Source organism: Myodes glareolus, chromosome 9 (genome assembly GCF_982192425.1).
Source record: "Myodes glareolus chromosome 9, mMyoGla1.1, whole genome shotgun sequence".
Taxonomy (NCBI): Eukaryota; Metazoa; Chordata; class Mammalia; order Rodentia; family Cricetidae; genus Myodes; species Myodes glareolus.
The window spans coordinates 53220088-53243536 of NC_142034.1; the positions used below are offsets into that span (position 1 = coordinate 53220088).

The window sequence follows — 23449 nt, forward strand, 5'->3', positions numbered from 1 at the left end:
AGCTGTCAGTTCAAGATGGCGGCGGCCGAGGCATCTGTGGGTGATGGGGAGCTGTGGCAGAGCTGGCTTCCCAACCACGTCGTGTTCCTGCGGCTCCGCGAGGGCCTGAAAAACCAGAGTCAGGCCGAAGCGGAGAAACCAGCGACTTCGACTTCGCCCTCGTGCCCGCCTCTGCCGCCGCATTTGCTGACGAGAAACTTGGTCTTTGGCCTGGGAGGGGAGCTCTTCCTCTGGGACGCAGAAGGCAGCGCCTTCTTGGTGGTTCGCCTTCGAGGCCCGAGCGGTGGCGCCGTGGAGCCCCCTCTCTCCCAGTACCAGGTGCGCCAGTCCGTCTCGGAAGCGACTTTTAGCTGGCATCTCAGTCAACTTTCGGGTTCGCATCTTCCCGTCTTGGTGGTTTGGCCCTGTAGTGGGTGCGCTCGCGGACTTGAGCAGGCGTCTTTCGGGGATACCCCGCTTCGGGTGAAAAAGCCCGTCTGTCCTGTGTCCTCTGCTCGGTAGCTGCCAGGCACCCAGAGGAACTCCTGCTGGTTCTGAGTGTCGGGGGGCGGGGGGAAGAGGACCGTGAAATGGTGAATGATGGGCGCTCTGAGGAAGACAGGACAAAGAAGTTGGTGCAAATGTTTTTCGTTGTTTGGCCCAAAGAGCCCATTTAAAAGATGTGACACATTCTTTTAGTTGATTCTGAGCTTTAAGACAGATTTTTAAAGGACCAAATTACCTGCCTTACATGAAAAAAGGTGTCCCTGTATTTCGTTTTGTTTTTGCCCTTTGGGGCGCTCACTAAAGTTGGAAGGGCATGTTCGTTTGTTACAGTGCAGGGAACCAACGCGCGCACTCCCATGAACTGCCCACACTCCCATGAACTGCCCGCAGGGGGAATGCACACACACCTTCACCTCCACCACGAGAAGCACAGGAGTTCCAGCTCTCAACTATGTCTGCAAAGCATTTTGTTTTGATGAGCCGATGAAAGGCATGTGAGAGCTGATATAATCAGAATACATTCTAGACTTGCTGTGCTTTATTGAAGTGTTCGTTTGTAGTAAACAGATTCTCCCTCAGTAGTATATGTGTGTATGTATACATTTTGTGTGTGTGTGTTTCTATTCGGTTTTTTGGGAATTTCACATCATGTACCCCAACCCAATCACTTCCTGATCCCTCCAAATCTGCCTCACATCCCTGTAGCATATCCCCCTCCCAAATTAATCGAAAACAAAACAAGCAAAATTACCTTGCTCCTTCCTTAAAAACTTTTTTAAACCAAGACTGGTGGCACAGGTCTTTAGTCCCAGCACTTCGGAAACAGAGGCAAGAGGATCTCTTTGAATTTGAGGCCAGCCTGGTCTACATAGCGAATTCCAGGACTACATAGAGAGACCCTGTCTCGAAAAAGGAGCAAGAAAGCAAACAAAAAAACCCCAAAATGTGACGTTCATTCCAGTGTATGAGATCTGCTGTGTGCCCTGGACTGGTTCATGTTGAGAAGTGATTTGATTTTAACAAGGTGCTGCCAATGCTGTTGAGAAACGAGAGCAGCGTTACACATCTACCTGCTGTAAAATTCCCAGTAAGAATAAGTATCAGAAATTCATACATTATTTCAAGTAATTATTTTCTTTTGATTTTTTTCCTCTGGTATGGAATTATTTATGTACCCAGGCTGGTCTGGAACTCCTGCCCAGTCTCCAAGTGTTGAGATTACAGGTTTGAACCAGGCTCGCTCTCGCGCTCTCTCTTTCTCTCTCTCTCTCTCTCTCTCTCTCTCTCTCTCTGTGTGTGTGTGTGTGTGTGTGTGTGTGTAAGAGAGAGAGAGCACACACGCATGTGCCAGGCCTGTGTGTGTGTTGATACCTTATTTTTTATGTCCAGTGCTTGACATAAACCTAGAGCATGCAAGAGCTCTATAATATTTGGTGACTTATTTTTTGTTTGTTTGTTTTGTTTTTGAAGACAGGGTTTCTCTGTGCAACAGCCCTGGATGTCCTGGAACTTGCTTTGTATACCAAGCTGGCCTTGAACTTAGAGATCAGGCAGATCCTGATCAGAGCTGGAATTAAAGCTGTGTACCCTTACTGCCCAGCTCTGCAACAGGCATTTAAAGGCACACTGACCTACAGATAGAAAAGCAATTGGAAATCTCCTTATATTAAAAAAAAAAAAACTATCTTAAATGATTTTGGCTTAGCATGATTCTCCATACAAAGGTAAATAATATATTGACAATCTTATTTATCATCATTTACTAAGAGTAAAAAGAAAAGAAAATAGAAATCTGAAATGGTCATGAGAAAAGAAATAGGAAGTACCAGTGTAAATGTATTTTTGAGGATGTACAAGGCTGTGACAAATTATTGGAACTCCCTTAAAATATCACTCTTTCTTTCTTTCTTCCTTTCTTTCTTCCTTTCTTTCTTTTTGGTTTTTCGAGACAGGGTTTCTCTGTAGTTTTGGAGCCTGTCCTGGAACTAGCTCTTGTAGACCAGACTGGCCTCAAATTCACAGAGATATGCTTGCCTCTGCCTCCTGAGTGCTGGGATTAAAGGTGTGTGCCACCACCGCCCAGCTTGCTACAGAACTTTTGAAGCTGATCTAGGGTTTCACTTTGTAACTTTGGGTGGCTTGTAACTCAAACAGAACCACCTTTATCTTCTTCCCCAGTATTGAGAATATAGGTGTGCACCACCACACTTGGCCTGAAGCTAGTCTTTATTCTACAGTACTGTTTATAAAATGGTTATCTTTTATTAATACTTCAAAAGTTAATTTATTCTCTAAGTATTAAAAGTCTGCTTGAAGCCAGGAATAGAGAAGAAAAACAAATCTCAAGTAGTGCCTACTATGTTAAGTGATGGGGCAGGTTTTTGTGTTTTGTTTGTTTGGGGGTTTTGTTTTGTTTTGTTTTGTTTTGTTTTTTGAGATAGTGTTTCTCTCTGTAGCCCTGGTTGTCCCGGAACTCACTCTGTAGACTAGTTGCCTTGAACTCGGAGGTCCTGCTGCCTCTGCCTCCCTAAGTTCTGGGATTAAAGGCATGTGTCAACACTTTTTTTGTTTGTTTTTAGTTTTCTATGTATGCATTTTTTTTTCTGTATATGTGTGCATGTACTATCCGTGTGCCTGGAACCCACAGAGGCTAGAAAATGGTGCCAGGAATTGAAGTCCTCTGGAAGAGTAGCCAGTGCTTCTTATTGACCATTGAACCATCTCTCTAGCTCTAAGACTTCATGTGTGTGTGTGTGTGTGTGTGTGTGTGTGTGTTACCCAGAATGCTGTTATTTTGTAACTATAGAAAATTAAGCATGACAAAAAGAAAGAAAATTAAAGCATGATCATGGTTTCATGCAACTCCCAAATATATTAACATTAAAATTAACTATTTTTACTAAATTACTTTAATTTTCAGAGATTACTTTGCATAAATCCACCCCTGTTTGAAATTCATCAAGTCTTGTTAAGTCCAACGCAACATCATGTAGCACTCATAGGAACAAAAGGACTCATGGCATTAGAATTACCTCAGCGATGGGGGAAGGATTCAGAATTCGAAGGTGGGAAAGCAACTGTGAATTGTAGGTAAGTTATATTTTTGTTTCGTGTTTAACTGTGTAAGTTGCTAAGGCCAGAGATTGTTTGTAGTATGAGGGGCAGGCTTGTTGGGGTTTCTGTCCCACCCAGTACCCCAACAAGCCGGCAAGTCCCAAAGAGAAATCACACACAGGACTCCATAAGGTTATAAACTGATTGGCCCATTAGGTCAGGCTTCTTGTTAACTCTTACAACATATATTACCCCATTATCCTTATCTATGTTAGCCATAATGGGCTCAGTACCTTTCTCAGTGTGACAGCTTACATGTTGCCTCTTCGGTGGTCTGCACAGGAGTGGCTTGAGGAAGTTTCCTCCTCCCTAGCCTTCTCCTATTCTCATTGCCCTGCCTCCACTTTCTGTCTCGTTGACCCACCTATACTTTTTACCTGGCCAATCAGCGTTTTATTAAAATACATGATTGACAGAATACAGACAATTTTCCCACACCATTTCCCTCTTTTTTTTTTTAAACAAAGGAAAATACCCATAGTCCAATTGTTGGGAATGTGGGCGTAGTATTTCAGGCTACTTCCTGCTGGTTGGGGGCGCTGATAATCTTATGGGGACCTAAAGAAAATTTAGAGTTATAATCAAGTCCTGACTGGAGTATCCTGTGAGTCTTGATCATCTCAGGCAGCAGACTTGAATCTGTTCTGGATGTAGAACTCTGTCATCTGGGCCATCTATTCCTGTCAGAGATTTTTCAGGTGGCCTCCCTTGGTCAAAGGTGATTTTTCTTAACTCTGAATAAATCCAGAGCCTCTCATTTTCTGTGGAAACAAAAGCAAAATCTCTTCTCCAAAGTAACATACCTTTTGACTTCAATTTTGAAGCCAAGGTATTTTTAAAATGCCTATCTTGGATTAATTCTGTAGCATTTATAAACAAAAGTCTTTTAGCAGCTGTTTCTCCTTCCTCAGCATTCAAACAATTCAAGGAGAGCATAATAGCATATAGTATCAAGATTCTCTGTGTATTTTCCATCTTTATTTTAACCTCTATTTCTTTTATTTTTACTTTTGAGACAGGTTCTCTGTATATCTTTGTCCTGGAATAATTCTGTAGACCAGGCTGTCCTTGAACTCACAGAGATCCCACTGTCTCAGCCTCCCCAGCACTGGGATTAAAGGTGTGTGCTACCACACTTTGAACTCACAGAGATCTGTCTCTGCCTCCCAGGCATTGGGATTAAAGGCGTGTACTACCACACCTTGAGGTCACAGAGGTCAATCTACCTCTACCCCTTGAAGTCACAGAGGTCAATATGCCTCTGCCTCCCAGGCATTGGGATTAAAGGTGTGTACCACCACATCTCAGGCTTTATGTGGATACAGTTGTCCACACGTTGGCGCCATTTGTAGTATGAGGGCCGGCTTGTTGGGGTTTCCGTCCCGCCTGGTACCCCAACAGCCGGCAAATCCCCAAGAGAAATTACACACAGGACTCCATAAGGTTATAAACTGATTGGCTCATTAGGTCAGGCTACTTACTAGTTCTTATGACTTATCTTAACCCATTATTTTGATCTATGTTAGCCACACGGGCTCAGTACCTTTCTCAATGTGACAGCTTACATGTTGTCTCTTCGGTGGTTTGCGCAGGAGTGGCTGAGGAACTTCTCTCCTCCCTAGAATTCTCCTGTTCTCATTGCATCACTTCTACTTCCTGTCTGGTTTTCCCGCCTATACTGCCTGCCTGGCCAATCAGCATTTTATTAAAATATGATTGACAGAATACAGATAATTCTCCCGCACCAATTGTTGAAATGTATTTTGGGTCCTACTGTTGGATCATTTGAGTGTCCGTGTGGTCCTGCAAACTGCCTTCCTGTGTTGCTATTGTTGTTACCATTTTTTTTTAATGTACATGAGTGTTTTGCCTTCATTTATGTAAGCACACTGCTTTTGTGCCTGGTACTCCAGAAGGCCAGAAGAGAGTGTCAAATTCCCTGGAACTGGAGTTACAGATGGTTGTGAGCTGCCTTGAGGGTATTAGGAGCCAATCCTGGATCCTCTGTAAAAGCAGCAGATGTTCCTAACCACTAAGCCACCTTCCCAGCTCCTTTTGTTATTATTTTTGAAGAATACTGAATTCATATTTATTTGTAATTACAAGAAACAATATCAGTCCTTTATTTTTACAGATATGGCTGCAATTTTGCAGTTAGGTGTGTGAGCTTAAGAACTGTTCACAAAATGAAGTAAAACGTGTGGATTAAGGATTTGTCTATTGAGTAACATCTGCATTCCGAGACATCATTTATGTCGGGTCATTTTCTGGTCATTGCACTTCATATTATGACATCATAAATGCACCATAAGCTACTCGTGCCCTAAAATTACATCAGTTGGTCAGCTGCTAGACGTTCAATCACAGAAAGAAAACAAACATCTAAGTTAAGGCTCATGACTTCTTCCAGGTTTCAGAAAAAAGAGTGTGGCTATCTTAATGTCTAGTGTAACAGCCTGCCGAGGATCAGCCTTCCCCGCTGCACCCTCCCAGGGCTGCGGGTGCTGGGACTACAGAAATGTGATGCCTAGCTTTCAGGGTTTTATACACAGACACACACACACACACACATACATTAAAAAATAAAAATCCAGGAAAGTAGGAATCTAGAAAGTCTACTGAAAAGAATGAAGTAGAAACCTAGATTTACCTTTATCTCCATAACATGAGTTGAGTCTGCTTGAATTGCTTAATAATATTTAGATTGCCGTTTCTTTTCAGAATAATCATCAAAATATCTGCCCTTATAGTTTCCTTACTACATTGATTAGTAAAAAGACCAAAAAAGAAGCAATATCAAAACATATTTGTAAAGAACTATATACAATGGGTGTGACAATACACAAATGTAATTCCAGCCCTCAGGATACTGAGCCAGGAGGCTTGCTGTGAGTTCAAGGCAAGCATGGGATACATCGTGAGGGTCAGCCCCAACCACGGCTCTATAGCAAAGTCCAGTCTGAACTAGAAAAACCAAAATGTATAAAGTATATTACTATAATGTAGAAAGTATTTGCACTTTGGTTTCTTGGGTAGGTTCTTTGAATGCTGTCAGAATGACAGGAGAGGGAAAGGGACAGTGTTAAAATAGGTTAGAATGTATTTTATCCAAGTTCTACAGACAAATGGTTTGAAGATCGTTTTCTTTATTTTAGTACCACACCAATTGCTGAGCGATTTTTCACCAGCTCTACCTCTCTGACTCTGAAACATGCTGCATGGTATCCAAGTGAGATGCTGGATCCCCACATAGTGCTGTTGACATCGGACAATGTGATAAGGTGACCTTTACCTTCCCTAGTTTGCTTTGTGAATGGAAAAGCTTTGTTTCCTACTATGTATTTACTAAATAGTTGCTCAGAATGACACAAGTAAGTCACTGAGTGTTGTAATTTCTCTCTCTCTCTCTCTCTTTCTCTCCTTTGAGAAAAGAGTGTCTCACTATGTGGACAAGGCTGGCCTTGACCTCACAGAGATCCACCTGCTTCTGCCTCTGAGTGCTGGGATTAAAGGCATGCCTACTCCTATTCCCCCTTCTTCCATATCAACTCCTCCTCTGTTTCTGTTCAGACAGGGGCAGACCTCCCATGGGTATCAGCAAAGCTTGGCATGTCAAATTGCTGTAGGACTAAAGGTGTGGGGAATGTAGCTCAGTGGTTAATTGCTTATGCTTGAGGCCTTGGGTTCCATCCCTAACACTGTTACCCGTCCCTTACCCCCCCCAAAATGTTTTAAAAATAGAGTGCATTTCTTTGGGTCATAAGCTCCCTTTCTACATAGTTAAACAGGAAATAGGCAACATTGTCAGAAATAGCAAGATCTTTGGCAAAAAGGTGATTTGAGAACTGGTAGGAAAATTCTTTTTAACATTTTTAGATTTATTTTACATGTATGGGTGTTTTGCTAGTGTGTATGTATTTGTGCCTCTTCCATTCTTGGTGCCCAAGGAGGTTAGAAGGGGACAGCTCCCCCCAGAACTGGAGTTAACAAACAGTTCTGAGCCTCCATGTGTGTGCTGTGTATCAAACCCAGGTCCTCTACAAGAACAAGTGCTCTTAACTGCTGAGCTATGTCTCCTAGTAGAAAAATACTTAAGAACTGAGTAGATTGGGGCGTGAGTTTTTTTTTTTTTGGAAAGAAAGAGAACTTTATTGTTTTGACGAGACAGTGTCTTACTCTAACTCATACTAGTCTGTAAATGTAGCCTAGAGTACTCATGGTCTTCTTGCCTCTCCCAAGTGATAGAATTACAGTGCAAGCTACCCTGTCTAGCATCAAAGAGAACTTAAATACTTTTTTGTTTTGTTTTGTTTTGTTTTGACTGTTAGAATTTACTCTCTCCGTGAACCTCAAACACCTACAAAGGTGATTGTACTTTCAGAAGCAGAAGAGGAAAGCTTAATACTCAATAAAGGGTAAGTTTTGTTTGTTTCACAAAATGCTGAGTTTATTAAGAATGTAACTGCAGTTTCACCAGTAACTACCAGAACTTCCACAGGTGGATTTTAACATGCATGTGGTAATAGAACAAGTCACAAATCTGTCATTGTAACTTGATCTCTTTTTTAAGAGAATTCTAAAATATGACTGGCAGAAGCAATACATCATAAAATTGTACAGTTCTAAAAATCGTGAAAATGTGTTGGGCTGGAGGCCTACCAGTGCACTCTGTGAGTAAGGCAGATTGCCAAACTCCAGCATCTGGAATTGAATAGACTCAGTCCTTCTGATTACTGTTTTTTGTTGTGTTATGACAAGATCTCTTTACATGGCCCTGGCTGTCCTGGCACTCACTCTGTAGATCAGACTAGCCTCACAGAGATCCACCTACGTATTTGCTACTATGTATTTACTCATATTATGTATGTAATCCCTCCCTAGTGCTGGGATTAAAAGTGTGCACCTCTATGCCTGTCCTTCTGGTTATCTTGTGCTCCTGACTTGTTTTGTTTTCTTACCTACTACATGTCCTGGCTTACTTTTAATGGAATCATCCTTTGCACTTGCAAAACCCAGTCCTCTTGCCTCCTGATCAGTCTTTGTGATGAGCACTACACGTAGTCAAATACAGTGTGTATGCTGAGAATGAAAACTAGTGTTAAGATTTTTTGGAATTTCCATTTAGTTATCTTCATGTTTAGTTTTTCTTGTTCTAAATATAATTTCTTGAACATTTTATGCATCTTTATTCTGTATTGATACTTTTTTTTCCAAGACAGGGTTTCCACCTGCCTCTGTGATTAAGGCATGTGCCACCACCACCCAACCTGTATTTGATACTTGCAATATTTGAAAGTCCTAATAGGAGTGTTAGTGATATACTTAAATCTGTGTTTGTTTTTTTCCTCACCAAGTCATGTTGGTTGCTTTCCTTGCAGTGAGGGTCTCTTACTGCGAATTTATATTTACTTGATCATGAAGTGTGGGGATATTGAGAGCCTGAATTGTTGGTATATTTCTCCAGAATGGATTTATGTCTATTCCTAAGAACCGGGGGTTGCTACGGCTAGGACTGTTTACTCCCTGGTTGTCCCAGCACTGAAAGTTTCACTTAAATGATGTGAAGAAATTCAGCAGCAGCTTAAATTCCAATGCATTCATTTCCATAATAGGGCAGGACCTAACCCAGAGGTTAATCCTGTTCTTGAGTCAGGGCACTTTCTGTCTTGTAGTGTTTCTGGAATAACCTGGTTAGGAATAGGGTTTTGTTTGGTTTTGACGGGCACAGTATGCATATAAAGGGGCAGTAGAGCAAATACAGTGTTAAGAACTCCAATCTGGCATTAGTCAGCCTGCCTGGTCCCAGTCTAGGCTTCACCACTTGCCTGCTATGACATCTAGGAAAGTTTTCTAATTTTATTAAACTTCGTTTCTGTGACTACATTCTGTGAATATAAAAAAAAAAATTGACTGGAACACAGTTTTTCTTAGGATTTTTGCTTTTGTTTTGTTTTGTTTTGTTTTTGTTTTTCGAGACAGGGTTTCTCTGTAGTTTCGGAGTCTGTCCTGGAACTAGCTCTTGTAGACCAGACTGGCCTTGAACTCACAGTGATGTGCCTGCCTCTGTCTCCCGAGTTCTGGGATTAAAGGCATGTGCCACCACCACCTGGCCTCTTAGGATTATTGTACAGAGTGAATGGGACCATTCATTCGAAAGTGCTCACAACATAGAGTATAACTTAATGGTAGAGCACTTATCTAACATGCGCAAGGCCCTGGGTTCGACCCCTCATATCAAAAATAAAACATTGTTTGGCATTTGTGTTGGCACAGAGTATTCATTATTACCTGCTTACTATCAGCCAGCCAGTCTGTCTTTCATTTATTTATTTACTGTGTGTGTACATACACTCATGTTGTTTGCATGTGTGCACTCGTGCCTCAATGTATGTGAAGGCCAGAGGCCAACTTGAAGAAGTCAGATCTCAGCTTCTCCAGCTTCTCCCATGAGTATCACAAGGGTCAACTTAGACTGTCAGTCTTGAAGTCAAGCACTTTTACCCCAGGTCCTCCTTTTTGTTTTTATTTTTTATTTATTTATTTAATTTATTTTTGGACACAGGCTCTTACATTGTAGCTCTAACTGACCTAAACTCACTGTGTAGCCCAGACTAGCAACAGAGTTGTAACAACCTTCCTGCCTCCTGAGGGTTGGGAATAGATATAATGAGGCTTCAGTTCAGTTTAGTGACTTAGGAATTATTTTATTAACTTCTATTTGTTCCATTATCTTGATATTTCTCATCTTCTGTTACCATTTACTTTTCCATGGTATTTATACCTTTCGGTGGTGTTGATTATTTAAACTATGTTAAGTTTTTGTTGTGATCTAACCATATTCATTAACCTTTTGTTAAACAAGAATCATTTGGGGTAACAAATAATACCAAATTTTAATATACATAGGCACCATGGTTTTTTAGTCCTTTTTGACTATTCAGGTAATGTATATCTATTTGGGAAAAATAGGAAAATGTATTATGGAGAAAGTGGACATCTTTTGTAATCTGTACCCTGCTTTCAACACAGCAGCCAAAGGAATACTTACTTCCCTTTCAGTAAGATCACTCAACCTCCCTGTTTTCCACACCTCATTGGTTTCCATTTCTTTACCCCGGACTGTCTGATGCCCCTGACTTCCATTCCACCTTGCTCACCAGGCTCCCAACACCTTGGCTTCTTTGCCATTCCTTAAACATCACTATCTACCGTAGACCTTTGGTGTGTGTTACTGTGTTTTTGCTGCTCCTTCCCAGATGACAGACCAGTTCCCTTCCTCTTCAGGCTTTTTACTCAGGTGTCAACTTGTCACAGTCCTTCTGTACCACACAGGCTACTTTACACAGCACTCCTACAAACACTCTTTGACCCTCGTTTTTCTTTATAACACTACTCTCTTTCAAGAAAAAATGGCATACACCTGTAATCTCAGCACTCAGAAGGCTAAGGCAAAAGGATTGTTCCAGTTCAAGGCCAGCCTGGGTTATAGTGTGTGACCCTGTCTTAATAAAACCAAAAATAACAACAACAACAACAAAAAATTTTCCTGAATGTGTTGTTTATTTTTTCTCTCTCATTAGAAAGCAAAGTCTTTCTTTAATTTGCTGGTGTATTTTATGGATCTAGAACAGTGCATGGCGCATAGTAAGTGGTAAATGTTTGTGGGATAAATAAATTTGTGTTCACATGGTTTTCATGGATTCCATTTCTTTTTGTATTTCTATATGTGTTGTTTGTATGTCTGTATTTAAACTATTTCAAAATTAAGTTTTTCCTCTAGTTTTTATGAGAATTTGTTTATTCTTCATAATAATAATTTTGTTTTCAACAAACTTTCTCAAATCTATTTGTAGACGGGCATATACAGCATCTCTAGGAGAGACTGCAGTTGCATTTGACTTTGGGCCACTGGCAACAGTGTCGAAGAATATATTTGGACAGAAAGGCAAAGAAGAAATAGTAGCATATCCACTGTACATCTTATACGAGAATGGGGAGACCTTCCTTACCTATGTCAGTCTGTTACACAAGTAAGCTAATGCAGTAACCACTGCACCACATCATCATTGTTGAACTTGAGATCCACATTTTTGTGTTCAGGTATAGATGAGAAATGGTACAGATTATCTGATTGTCCTCTTTCTTGTTTATTTAGGGAAGTTGTATAGTTTAAGAAAATACAAAATTTGGCTCACAAAGCCTGGTTAACTGAAAAAGCATTGTTTCTCTTATATAAACAAGGTAGAATGGGTATAATTAGATGAAATCTGATATCTTGCATTGATACTGTAGAGAAAAGGCATATGTACACATGACATCTAAGAACTCATTTCCTAGTACTGGGACACAATAAGTACTCGAAGGAGACACTATTTTGACTGCAGGAGTTCAGGGAATTTCTGCAGAGGACTGATGTCATGCAGGATTAAATGAAGCATCAGGAAGGGTAAGACCATTTTAGTCACATGGACATCCCAGACTAGAGTACGTAAATAAGCACAAGTGCTAGTCAGGGCTCAGTGATTCGACATCTCGGTTTAGAGCGTTGAATTCAGGTAAAACAGCAGATCCCAGCGCTAACATTATCTTCTATGTGAAATCGATTGAGTTATAGTCCTAGGTAATGAATGTGGTGAGTTCTGTTCTGGAAGACGGTGATTTCTGAGCAGAGTAGATGGACAGGGAAGGCCTGGGGCAGCATAAGTTTCTATCTGATACACCCTGATTATTTTAGCGTGGATTTTTTTTTTTAATGTGAATTTTGCCTTTTTGTTGTTGGGAGTGGTAAGAATAGAAACCAGGCTAGATGTGGTGGTACATACCAATAATTTAGTACACCAAAGGCTGACACAGTTCTGAGTTTGTGGCTAGACTGGGCTGTGTAATGGGACCCTGTCTTTTTTTTTTTTTTTTAATTTGATGTGTATGAGTGTTTTGCCTACATATGTGTATGTGTACCGTATGCATGCAGAGGCCAGAAGTGGGCATCACATTCACTACAACTAGAGCTACAGACATTCATCAGCCACCATGTGGGTGCTGGGAATTAAGCCTAGGTCCTCTGCAAATAGCCAATGCTATTAATCACTGAACCACCTATCCAGCCCTCTGTCTCTTATGTTTTTTTCTGGTGGTGTTGGTAGTGATTTCTGAGGAAGGAACCTCTGATCTTACCACCACCAATAGAAGCCTGTCATGCCCCCAAACTTCACAGTGTGGCAGTCTACAATGTCTTCAAAGCATTTTCTTAGCTCTAGAAGCTGTAACAGGAGGCTCAAAAATAAAAGGCAACCTAGATTACATAGGACTTTGTCTGGAAGGAAGGAAGAAACTAAACAAATCTGGAGTCTCTCCAGGCATTGCTGCTTTCTTTTCAAGGGAAGATTATCTCAGATCCAAAATCACTATTGGGATGTGAGTAGGAAAAATGAAAAATAAAGACCTTTATTTGAAGTTACAGTAGCTGAAGGAAGACAAAAATTCTGTCAACATTTTCTTGATAACATTTTCATTCTTCCTTTAGTCCTGGGAATATTGGGAAGCTGTTGGGACCGTTGCCTATGCATCCTGCAGCTGAAGATAACTACGGTTATGATGCCTGTGCTGTACTCTGTTTGCCCTGTGTTCCCAATATCTTAGTAATTGCAACTGAATCAGGAATGCTGTATCACTGTGTTGTACTAGAAGGGGAAGAAGAAGACGATCAAACAGTAAGTGCCAGGCTAGTATTGGCTGTATTTCATATCTATAAGAATAGTTGAAGAATAATCAAAAGTACAAGTGGAGCTGGGTGGTGGTAGTGCACGCCTTTAATCCTAGCACTCTGATCGGAGGCAGAGACAGGCAGATCTCTGAGTTTGAGGCCAGCCTGGTCTAGAGTGAATTCTAGGACAGCCAGAACTGTTACACAGAGAAACCCTGTCTCAAAGCGCCCCCCCCCCCAAAAAAAAAGTTCAAGTGGAAAGAAGTTAGAAGAATGCCCATCATACTAGTTCATGAAACTGTATTTGTTTCTGATCTGTGTATTAAGGGTTTCATGCCCTGCCCCAGTAAATTGAATCCTCCAAACAGAAGTCTGCTCTTGTGGCTGGAAAGATGGCTCAGTGGTTATGAGCACTGACTGCTCTTCAAGAACATTCAGGTTCAATTTGTAACACCCACATGGTGGCTCATAACTATTTGATAGCTCCAGTTCCAGGGGATCCAACGCCCTCTTCTGACCTTTATGGGCATCAGATATGCAAGTGGTACACAGACATACTTGAAGATAAAACATTCCAATACATAATGAACAAAAAGCTTGGACCATGCTTGTTTTAAGTTTATTATTTGATCTTTTAGATCTACATTTTTAAAAAAACATATTCAGAAAAGGCCATCTATCTGCTGGAACTGAAGTTGCAGGTGGTTGTTAGGTGTCATGTGGGTGCTAGGAACTGGACTTGGGTTGTCTGCAAGAGCAGCCAGTGCACTTAACCTCTGAGACACTCTCTAAGCCCTATTCTTTGATTTTTAGACAGTGTTTTACTATGTGGCTGACCCTGGCCTTGAAGTTACTAGATTGGCCAAGGTGGTCTCTATCTCAAAATCCTCCTGCTTTAACTTTCCCAGTTAGCTAGATTACAGGTGTGTGCCCAATTTCCTATGAATTTTTTAACACCTCTGTTAATGGTGATTCTGGCCTCTATATTCTTTTTGTTGTTGTTATTTTTGGTTTCTTGAGACAGAGTCTATTTCTCTGCGTACCCTTTGGAACTTTCTATGTAAACAAGGCTGGCCTGGAACTCACAGAAATCAGTCTGCCTCTGCCTCCTGAGCGCTGGGATTAAACACATGCACCAGACTCAGCTTGACCTCTATATTCTAGTCCTTAGTAACAGAGGTAAAGACCTCTGTATCACTGGGCTGGCTATAACCCAGGCTTTTGTTTTTGTTATTTTGTTTAAGGATAATAGGGGAGATAGATGTTTAATAATTGGTGTGAAGGCTAAAATTAAGCATTTGAAAAGGCTAAGTGACCCAGCTTTTTTTTGCTTCTGTATTAGTGTACATTTTCAAATTCATATGAGAGGTTGAAATTTCAGTCCCTTTTTTCCCCCCCTTTGTGTTGTTAACAGTCAGAAAAGTCCTGGGATCCCAGGGTTGACCTCATCCCTTCTCTGTATGTGTTTGAGTGTGTTGAATTAGAACTTGCCTTGAAACTGGCATCTTCAGAGGATGATCCCTTTGCATCTGACTTTTCCTGTCCAATTAAACTGCACAGAGGTAAGAAATTCACTAAGTACTGCCCTTTTATCCCATTGTATACTAACTTAGCAATGACTGCAATGTAGTTTATTTCTGTGAGCTCAGCTTTTGGAAGGTTATCACTGTGGGTTCTTTTGGACTTTCAGTTACTACATAGCACATTCTTGCCAAGGCAGATTTAAGTTTGAACATACTCATCAGGCTCCACTCAGATATTTATTTTGTGTGTATGGTATTTGTGTGTCTGTATGTGTTGTACCAGAGGACAGCTTTCTGGATAATTCTTTCAATTTTACATGGATTCTGGGGATCATTCTTGTGTGGTGGGCACTTTACCCATTGAGTCACCCCATTGGTGTCACTCAGATATTTAATGATGATTTTTTCCTGATGCTAACAAAAGTTGATTTTATAACCTGCATAATCTCAGTACTCAGAAGCCTAAATTAAGAGGTCAGGGCCATCTCATTGAATAGTGAGTTCAAAACAGTATTCCTTATAAAATAAGCCTGCAAAAAAAATTTACTAAGCAAGTCTAGTTAGTGTTTTGAGCAACATAAACATTAAGTATATGAACTTGATAGATGAACACAGAGTGAAGTAAAGTGATGTATTTTGTTTCCTTATAAAGATACATGTGTCTTAGTTACTGTTGTATTCCTGTGAAGAGACACCATGACCAAGTCAACACCTTTGAAAGTTTTTAGAGTAGCATACTGTTTTTATAAGTTATCAATCAGAACTCATATATATAAACCAGATGAAAACATGGCATCAACTTTACAGCATTACCTTAACTATGAAATCAAAATTTTAAAAGTGGGACTATTAATAGAAAACTTTAACTTAAGTGGTTATGAATTGTTGTTCCTATCTTATCAACTTTATTATATAAATTATTTCTGTATTTTATCTTTAATTTTTTTAAATATTTATTTATTTATTTATTATGTATACAATAGTCTGTCTGTGTGTGTATGCCTGCAGGCCAGAAGAGGTCACCAGACCCCATTACAGATGGTTGTGAGCCACTATATGGTTGCTGGGAATTGAACTCAGGACCTTTGGAAGAGTAGGCAATGCTCTTAACCTCTGAGCCATCTCTCCAGCCCTATTTTAATGTTTTTTAAAGGCATGTGTATGTATGCATATACATGTGCCAGAAGAGGTAAGTTAGGCCTCCTAGAACTGCAGTTAAAAGGGATTGTGAGCTACACGGTGTGAATGCTGGGAACCTCTGGGAGAACGATACATACTCTCAATCGTAACCCATTTTTCTACTTCATTTTAATCTTTTAGAAAACCTTTTTTTAATTAGATTGGGCCATTTTATGTGTATGGGTGTTTTGCCTGTATGTTTGTGTGCCACATTCGTGGAGACCAAAAGAGGGTGTTGGATTCCTTAGAACTGGTGCTCCATAAGGTTGTGAGCCACTGTGTGAGCCCTGGGAGTTGAATGAGGTGGAAGAGCAGCTGGTGCTTTTGATCTGTGAGCTACTTCTCTAGCCCGTTTTAGAAAATCCTAACTGTGCCGGGGATGTGGCTAACAATAAGTACTTGGCTAATATATAAGGTCTGGGTTCAATCCCTAGCACCACATAAACCAGGTTGTGCCACATGCCTATAATCCCAGCACTCTGGAAACAGAGACAGGAGGATCAGAAGTTAAAGGCCATTCTCAGCTACATAGCAAGTTTGAGGCCAGTCTAGGCTGCATTAGACCCTGTGTAGAAAAGGGAAGACGGACTAGGTGGCTAAGAAGATAAGGGTACTTATCACCAAGCCTGACAACCTGAGTTGGATCCCCAGTACCTAGATAATGTAAGGAGAGAAATGACTTCTGAAAGGTGTCTTCGAACTTCCACATACATACCCCGGTATATACATACACACACATACACTTGCATGCATACTATAAATATAATTTTAAAAAAGAGATCTTAAGGGGGCTGGAGAGATGGCTCAGTGGTTAAGAGCATTGCCTGCTCTTCCAAAGGTCCTGAGTTCAATTCCCAGCAACCACATGGTGGCTCACAACCATCTGTGATGAGGTCTGGTGCCCTCTTCTGGCCTGCAGGCACACATGCAGAAAGAATATTGTATACATAATAAATAAATAAATAAATAAAAAGATATCTTAATCATAGAGATAAATGTTTATAAGTAACAATAGGTTTTCAAGATAATGGAATATGGTGGGGTATAGTTGTAATCATAGCCCCTCAGCAGGCTAACGTAAGATTGGTTCTAGGCTCAAAGGAGGTGATATCTTATTTTGTAATGCCTATTGTTTCATGATGGGACTACGTCCCGAGCAGTGTGCCAGTGTCTTCCTCAATACCTGTGCTGTAGTAGTGCACATAATGCACCAGTCCTGTACTCAGCAGATGTGTGCAAGCTTAGGTTTTCTACAGCTATCGTGGTGTTTTTTTAATTTATTTTTATTTTATGCATATTGGTGTTTTGTCTGTGTGATGGTGTCAGATCTTGGAGTTACAGACAGTTGTATGCTGCCATGTGGTTACTGGGAATTGAACTCAGGTCCTCTGGAAGAGTCGTCAGTGCTCCTAACCACTGAGCCATTTCTCCAGCCCATTTTTTAAAAATTTTTTCCCCTTATCTTTAGAAATGTATTAAAATGTAGGGGATGTACATGGTATCGGGGCATGAATGCCATAATACATATATATATGGAGGTGACTCTGTAGAGTCAGTTCTTTCCATCGACCTTTACTTGGGTTCTAGGGATTGAACTTGTTGTCAGGCTTGCGTGGCAAACACCTTTTTCTGTTACTTGCTGAACCACGTTGCCAGCCCCAGAGCTACCATTCCTATTTTCTGGCTAATGCACAAATGGGAACTGGCCCTGAGCAGAAAATCCCCCTCAGCTCTCATAGATTCACACCATATTACACTTTGAACAGTGAAACATATTTTGCAGAGACAGAAATTCCAAGATTTGGTTGTTTAGACAAATGGAGAAATCTGCAGTGTAAATCCTGTCAAAGGTTCTCCCCATATAGAGCCGGCCTGCTTTTCCCAAACAGCAGTTAACTAGCATCATCATCTTCAAAGTACCTGGCAGAGGCAGTGTTCCTTTAGTGAAGTTTTACTTAGTGTGATTTTACTATCTTCTAAGTAAGTTTATTGGTAAGTCCTTTGTAAGATCAGTTCATGGCTTCCATTTTCTCCTTCCCCAGATGTTGGCATAACAGGTTTGCACTACCATACACAGCCTTCTGTGTCTTCTGCTCCACTTTGACTAAAACCATTGGCATATCTCTTTATCTGTGACACTAAATTTATTCTTGCACCATGAAGTGTTTTCTTAACTTGAACCTTGTCACAGAGTATCCACAAAGGATTTGTTGGCTGATCTTTTCTTGAGGCATGGCTCTTCCTTCTCTTTGCTTGTTATTTTTTTTTAATATTTATTTATTTTGTTTACAGTGTTCTGTCTGCATGTATGCCTGCAGGCCAGAAGAGGGCACCAGATTTCATTACAGGTGGTTGTGAGCCACCATGTGGTTGCTGGGAATTGAACTCAGGACCTCCGAAGAACAATCAGTGCTCTTAACCTCTGAGCCATCTCTCCAGCCTGTTAATTTTTAAAAAAGATTTGTTTATTATGTATACAGTGTTCTGTCTACAAGTGTGCCTGCAGGTCAGAAGAGGGCACCAGATCATTACAGATGGTGCTGGGAATTGAACTCAGGACCTCTGGAAGGACAACAGTACTCTTAACCTCTGAACCATCTTTCCAGCCCTGACTTTGCTTGTGTCTTCGGTGTCTCCTTTAGTTTCTTTCCCTTCTCCTTCCTCCACCTTTGTTTTTCCTTTGCTCCATATTTATGATGATTTCTGTTGACTACTCTGGGCATTATTCCCTGTGTGTTTCTCTTAACAAGATTCCAAGGTTTTGATTTTGTCAAGTTGTCATCAGCGGACAGCCTTTGGTTCATGATTACTTCTCTTTTAGAGGGTCTGATCCTTAGAGATTAAAACAAAAACTCTTAGCCCTACAGGATTTTATCCAAAAACAGGCCAGTTCCAGAGGTCAGGGGCCCCGGTGGGATGATAGCTATCTTTCTGCTGCGTCCTGAGCTGTTGGAGCTTAAGACAGTATGTGTAGAGTTTCATTCTCAACCACCCTTACTTTGAACAATTTTCAGTAAATGTAAAATGGATAAATGGTTTACTTGATGGGAAGAGATGGTGGTACCCAACTTTAATCCTGGCACAGACAGAAAGGTAGATCTCTGTGGATTTGAGGCCAGCCTGGTCTACATACTGAGTCAGGCCAGCCAGGGCTTCTTAATGAGATACTACCTCAAAGGAAGTATGAAAAGGAAATAACATTTAGATTGTGTCTGTTGTTTTTTAATACTCATCAATTTGAAAATCAGATTAAAAACTTTCAAGTCCCTGACAATAGTACACAACCATGAAAATCCTGTGGACAGTCAGTTCTGTCACCATGTGTTTGTAGGCTACTGGGGTAAATTCTTCCACTTTTCCAGTGGCTGCCTTTTTATCTTTGATGATCTCACATGCAGATCCCAAGTGTCCTTCGAGATACCACTGTACTCATGAAGCTGGCGTGCACAGTGTTGGACTGACTTGGATTCATAAACTTCACAAGTTTCTTGGGTCAGGTAAGTTTACTAATACTGTGTATTTCCCAGTATATTTCAAAGGTTTTGACAAAAGCTAGTTTGGAGAAGAAAAAATAAAAATAGAATTAGTGAAACCAAACATTCCCTGGAAGGAACATCATCAGAACTGATAAACCCTTAAGTAGACAAACCAAATACTAGAACAGCGAAACTAAAATTACGATAGAAACAGAAAGCAAAGGTAGAGTACTGTTAGGCTTACAGAAACTTAAAATTCTAAGGGAAAACTGAACATAGCTGTTGGAAGGCCTAGATGAAATGGATGGACTTTAGAACTGGCTGGAGGGGAGGGAAACTACTTGCCCAAGACCATTTAGTACATTGATTCTTCATGAGCTTCTCTCAGAAAAATAGCACCTCTTACCTCAATCTGTGATACCAAAGTCAAACAAAACATACAAACTAGAGGCAAAAATATCTGGCAAATATAGATACAAAAAGATTGAGTGGTATTTACTGCAGAAATGGAGCTTTCTTCAGCATCCAGCACTGTCATGTGATAACATATGGGATACAAGGGGAAAGCCACATATTGTTCTTCTGAAGTACTAAAATAATTAAGAATATTTAGCATCTTTTCATGCTAAAAACATTTAAAAGGGCTGGGATATTGCTCAGTGGTAGATCATTTGCCTACAATGTAGAAGACCTTGATTCTGATCCTCTGGACTACTTAAAACAAAACAAAACAAAAAAACATCAGCAAACTAGTCTTAGGAGTTTTCTCAAGAAAATAAAGACTATATATAAAAACCCAACAGTTAACGCCATACTTAATGACAGACTAAATGTTTTCTCTTTTTTAATATATTTTTATTTTTTAGGATTTCATATATGCGTGGTGTCTTGATTATATTCACACACACACACACCTTCCCCTACCTCCTCTCAGATCCACTCTTCAAAGCCCTAACTCTTCCAACTTCATGTCCTTTTCTTTCCTTTTTAATAAAAGTCCAAATAGTGTTGCGTACTTTCTCATGAGTATGGGACCAGATAGCAGGACAAGCTCACCACAGCCTATGAAAACTGCCTCATCTGCCAGCAGCCAGCAGCTCTCAGTAACTCCTCAGCTAGGGTCTGTTTGAGAAAGGTGCCCTCTGTGAGAAGCAGTGGCTTGAAACAAAAAATTCATTGCATTTAACAAATGACAGCATTTTAATTTGGAGTTTGTCTGAGCACCAGTTGATTTCTCTAATACATTCTTTTGTAGATGAAGAAGATAAGGATAGTTTGCAGGAACTTGCTGCAGAGCAGAAATGCTTTGTAGAGCACATTCTCTGTACAAAGCCATTGCCATGTAGGTAAGGACCTGCTTTCTCTCTGCACCCAGCAAATAATTGTTTTAATTCTGGTTTCACCTTGTTCCTTAGCTTCTCTTAGCTAACGTTTATTTTCTTATCGTATATCACTTCTTCTAAGGTGCTTCCCTTAATTCCCCAGTCTAACTCAGGGTTCTTCTGTTGTCTTTGTAATCTCAATCTCAATCTCTCTCTCTCTCTCTCTCTCTCTCTCTCTCTCTCTCTCTCTGTGTGTGTGTGTGTGTGTGTGTGTGTGTGCGTGTGTGTGTGTGTGTCCATGTACATGCTCACGCAATATGACTCCAGCTCTATCTTTTATGATTTTCTGTTTGCTTTGTGCCTGCTTACTCTATGTAAGAGTGCCTAGTAGATATTCAGTAAATGGTTGATGAGTAAAGAGAGGTGAATGGATCCCAGGTTTCTTGTCTGGGTAAATGAATATATGTGGTACCCTTTGGGAAAACCAGCATGTAGAAGAACAGATTTGGGGAGATGGTGATGTCCCTCTGGAGCACCTTAAGTAGAAGAGCCTAAAGGCAATTGTATGTCTGGGTCTGAAGTTTGGGAAAGTGTCAGCATTGGAAGCGTTGTTCTGAAACCTTGCCCAGGAGAAGGTCTGGAGTCAGAAAAGGAGACTCAAGGGAGGTAAGCAACACATGATTGTGAGCAGTGAGTGGAACAGCAAAGCCCAGGAAGAAAATTTGAGAGAGGGGTTCAGAGAATGGAGGGAATCCAGAGTAAAGGTGTGAAGAATACCAAGGAGAAGGTATGTCAAGAGGACACAGTAACATTGTATAAGCCCTGACTCAGCAATGTACTGGGGGAATTGAAGAATGACAGCAGGTTGAAAAGTGAGCAGGGAACTGTATATTACAGTCTTACACGGCTAGAGAGATGGCTCTGCAGTTAACAGCACTGACTGGCTGTCATTACAGAAGACCCAGGTTCAATTTCTAGCACCCACATGGCAGCTCACAACCATCTATAACTCAAGACACTGGAAATACGATGCCTTCTGGCCTTTGCCAGCACTTGGCACACACTCGGTATATACATACACATGCAGGCAAAACCCCCATACATGTAAAATAAATAATTGTTTAAAATGAGGGTAAGGCAAAGAAGGTAAGGTAGTGTAAAAATGGGACTAGTGATTACCTATGAATAAGGATGACTGTGATCAGGGACAGACATGCAGGATTCTATGGCTGCTGCTGCCTCCTCCCCTTCCTTTTTCTTCCAGGTGCTATATATTGAACCTAGGGCCCTGTGCATGCTAGGCAAGCTATAACCTCAGTTTTGCCTTTTAGTTATTGACCCAGTACTGATTACATGATCTGAATACACATCTTTGAATATTGATTACAAGCTGATTAATTGTATAGTTCACTGAGATGTATAGAGTTTGATTAATATTAGAGTGTGATGTTCATTTGCAAAGTTTGTTTGGTGGTGATTGTTTTTTAAGATATAATAAAGTTTATTTTAAAAAGAAAAATGGATGGGGAGCTGGGTCTGTGGGTAACAGCATTTTTTTAACAAGCTTGAAGGTCTGAGTTCAAACCTCTAAGTAGATATAAAAAGCTAGGTATGGTCATGTGCTTCTATATACCCAGCTACACTGTAGGAGCAGAACCAGGAGGATAGCTAGGACGTGCTGGTTGCTAGCCTCACTCAAAAGAAACCCGGGCTCAAGGGACTAGAATGAAGCTATGCCTACACACAGGTGTGTGAACAGGCACTTGTGTATACGCTACACACTCATTAAGATTGCTGTTACAAAATAAAGGACAGGTTAAGGGGAGCCAGACTGGAGTGCAGTGAAGCTTCCCATAAAGCCACAGTAGGGAATGTTTTAAATGGACAAAATGAAACAAAACAGGAGCTTGTCTGTAAGCTGAGAGGAAATGCATAATAGACACTTTTGAAACTATACAGTTGATGGCACACCAGATGTGACAGGAGGTGGCACTGACAATAAGGTGCAAATGTATGGCCAGACAGAAAGAATGGACATGCAGACCAGTTGGTAAAGTTTTTTAATGGGGACAACAGTTCCTACTTGAGAACCGTGGATTTTTCCCCCACCTCTGGTGGAAGAAAATTGGAAGGAAACAAAACTAAATGAAATGATGAGGTCCTTGGCAGTGTGGGATCACTGGGTGTGTAACGTGAAATCCCAAAGTCCTGTTCATTTAGGTTTCTGAGCAGTTTGTAGTCGGTAGATATACTAGGTTCACCAAGATAGGTAGGCCTTAAGCAGGGAGAAAGATACAGAAGCTCTGTATCCCTGGGTAATTGGTAAATAGCTTATAGATTAAGTGGAAGCTTGGATTAACTGATCAGGGTATGTTTCCAAATCACGATGTGTGTGGCTGTTAGTTACTACATTGACATCAGGATGTCACAGGCCCCAAAAAGCTGTGGACTCTATAGGCATGTAGTTGCTGTTGGTTCTAGTGCATTTGCTGCTTTGTAACTTAACTGTGATTGTCTCTCTCCAGGCAGCCAGCTCCAATTCGAGGATTCTGGATTGTCCCGGACATCCTGGGACCCACAATGATCTGCATCACCAGTACCTATGAATGTCTCATAAGGCCTTTATTGTATGTCTCATTCTGTGTT

The 23449-nt window shown here is 40.8% G+C and overlaps 1 protein-coding gene across 2 annotated transcripts in view; it reads left to right on the forward strand.

The window, feature by feature from the left end:
- The window catches only part of Nup88 (nucleoporin 88), a 27938-nt gene continuing 4489 nt past the window's right edge, over positions 1–23449 (forward strand). The window contains exons 1-10 of one of the 2 annotated variants that reach the window (XM_048448577.2): positions 1–318; positions 3407–3576; positions 6756–6881; positions 7929–8015; positions 11454–11630; positions 13124–13310; positions 14718–14865; positions 19404–19502; positions 20737–20827; positions 23329–23430. In XM_048448577.2, the coding sequence (XP_048304534.1) occupies positions 16–318; positions 3407–3576; positions 6756–6881; positions 7929–8015; positions 11454–11630; positions 13124–13310; positions 14718–14865; positions 19404–19502; positions 20737–20827; positions 23329–23430 (1490 nt within the window). In that variant the 5' untranslated portion in view covers positions 1–15. Of the gene's footprint in view, positions 319–2177; positions 2211–3406; positions 3577–6755; positions 6882–7928; positions 8016–11453; positions 11631–13123; positions 13311–14717; positions 14866–19403; positions 19503–20736; positions 20828–23328; positions 23431–23449 lie in introns of those variants that run through there. The other variant, XM_048448578.1, reaches the window with a different exon arrangement.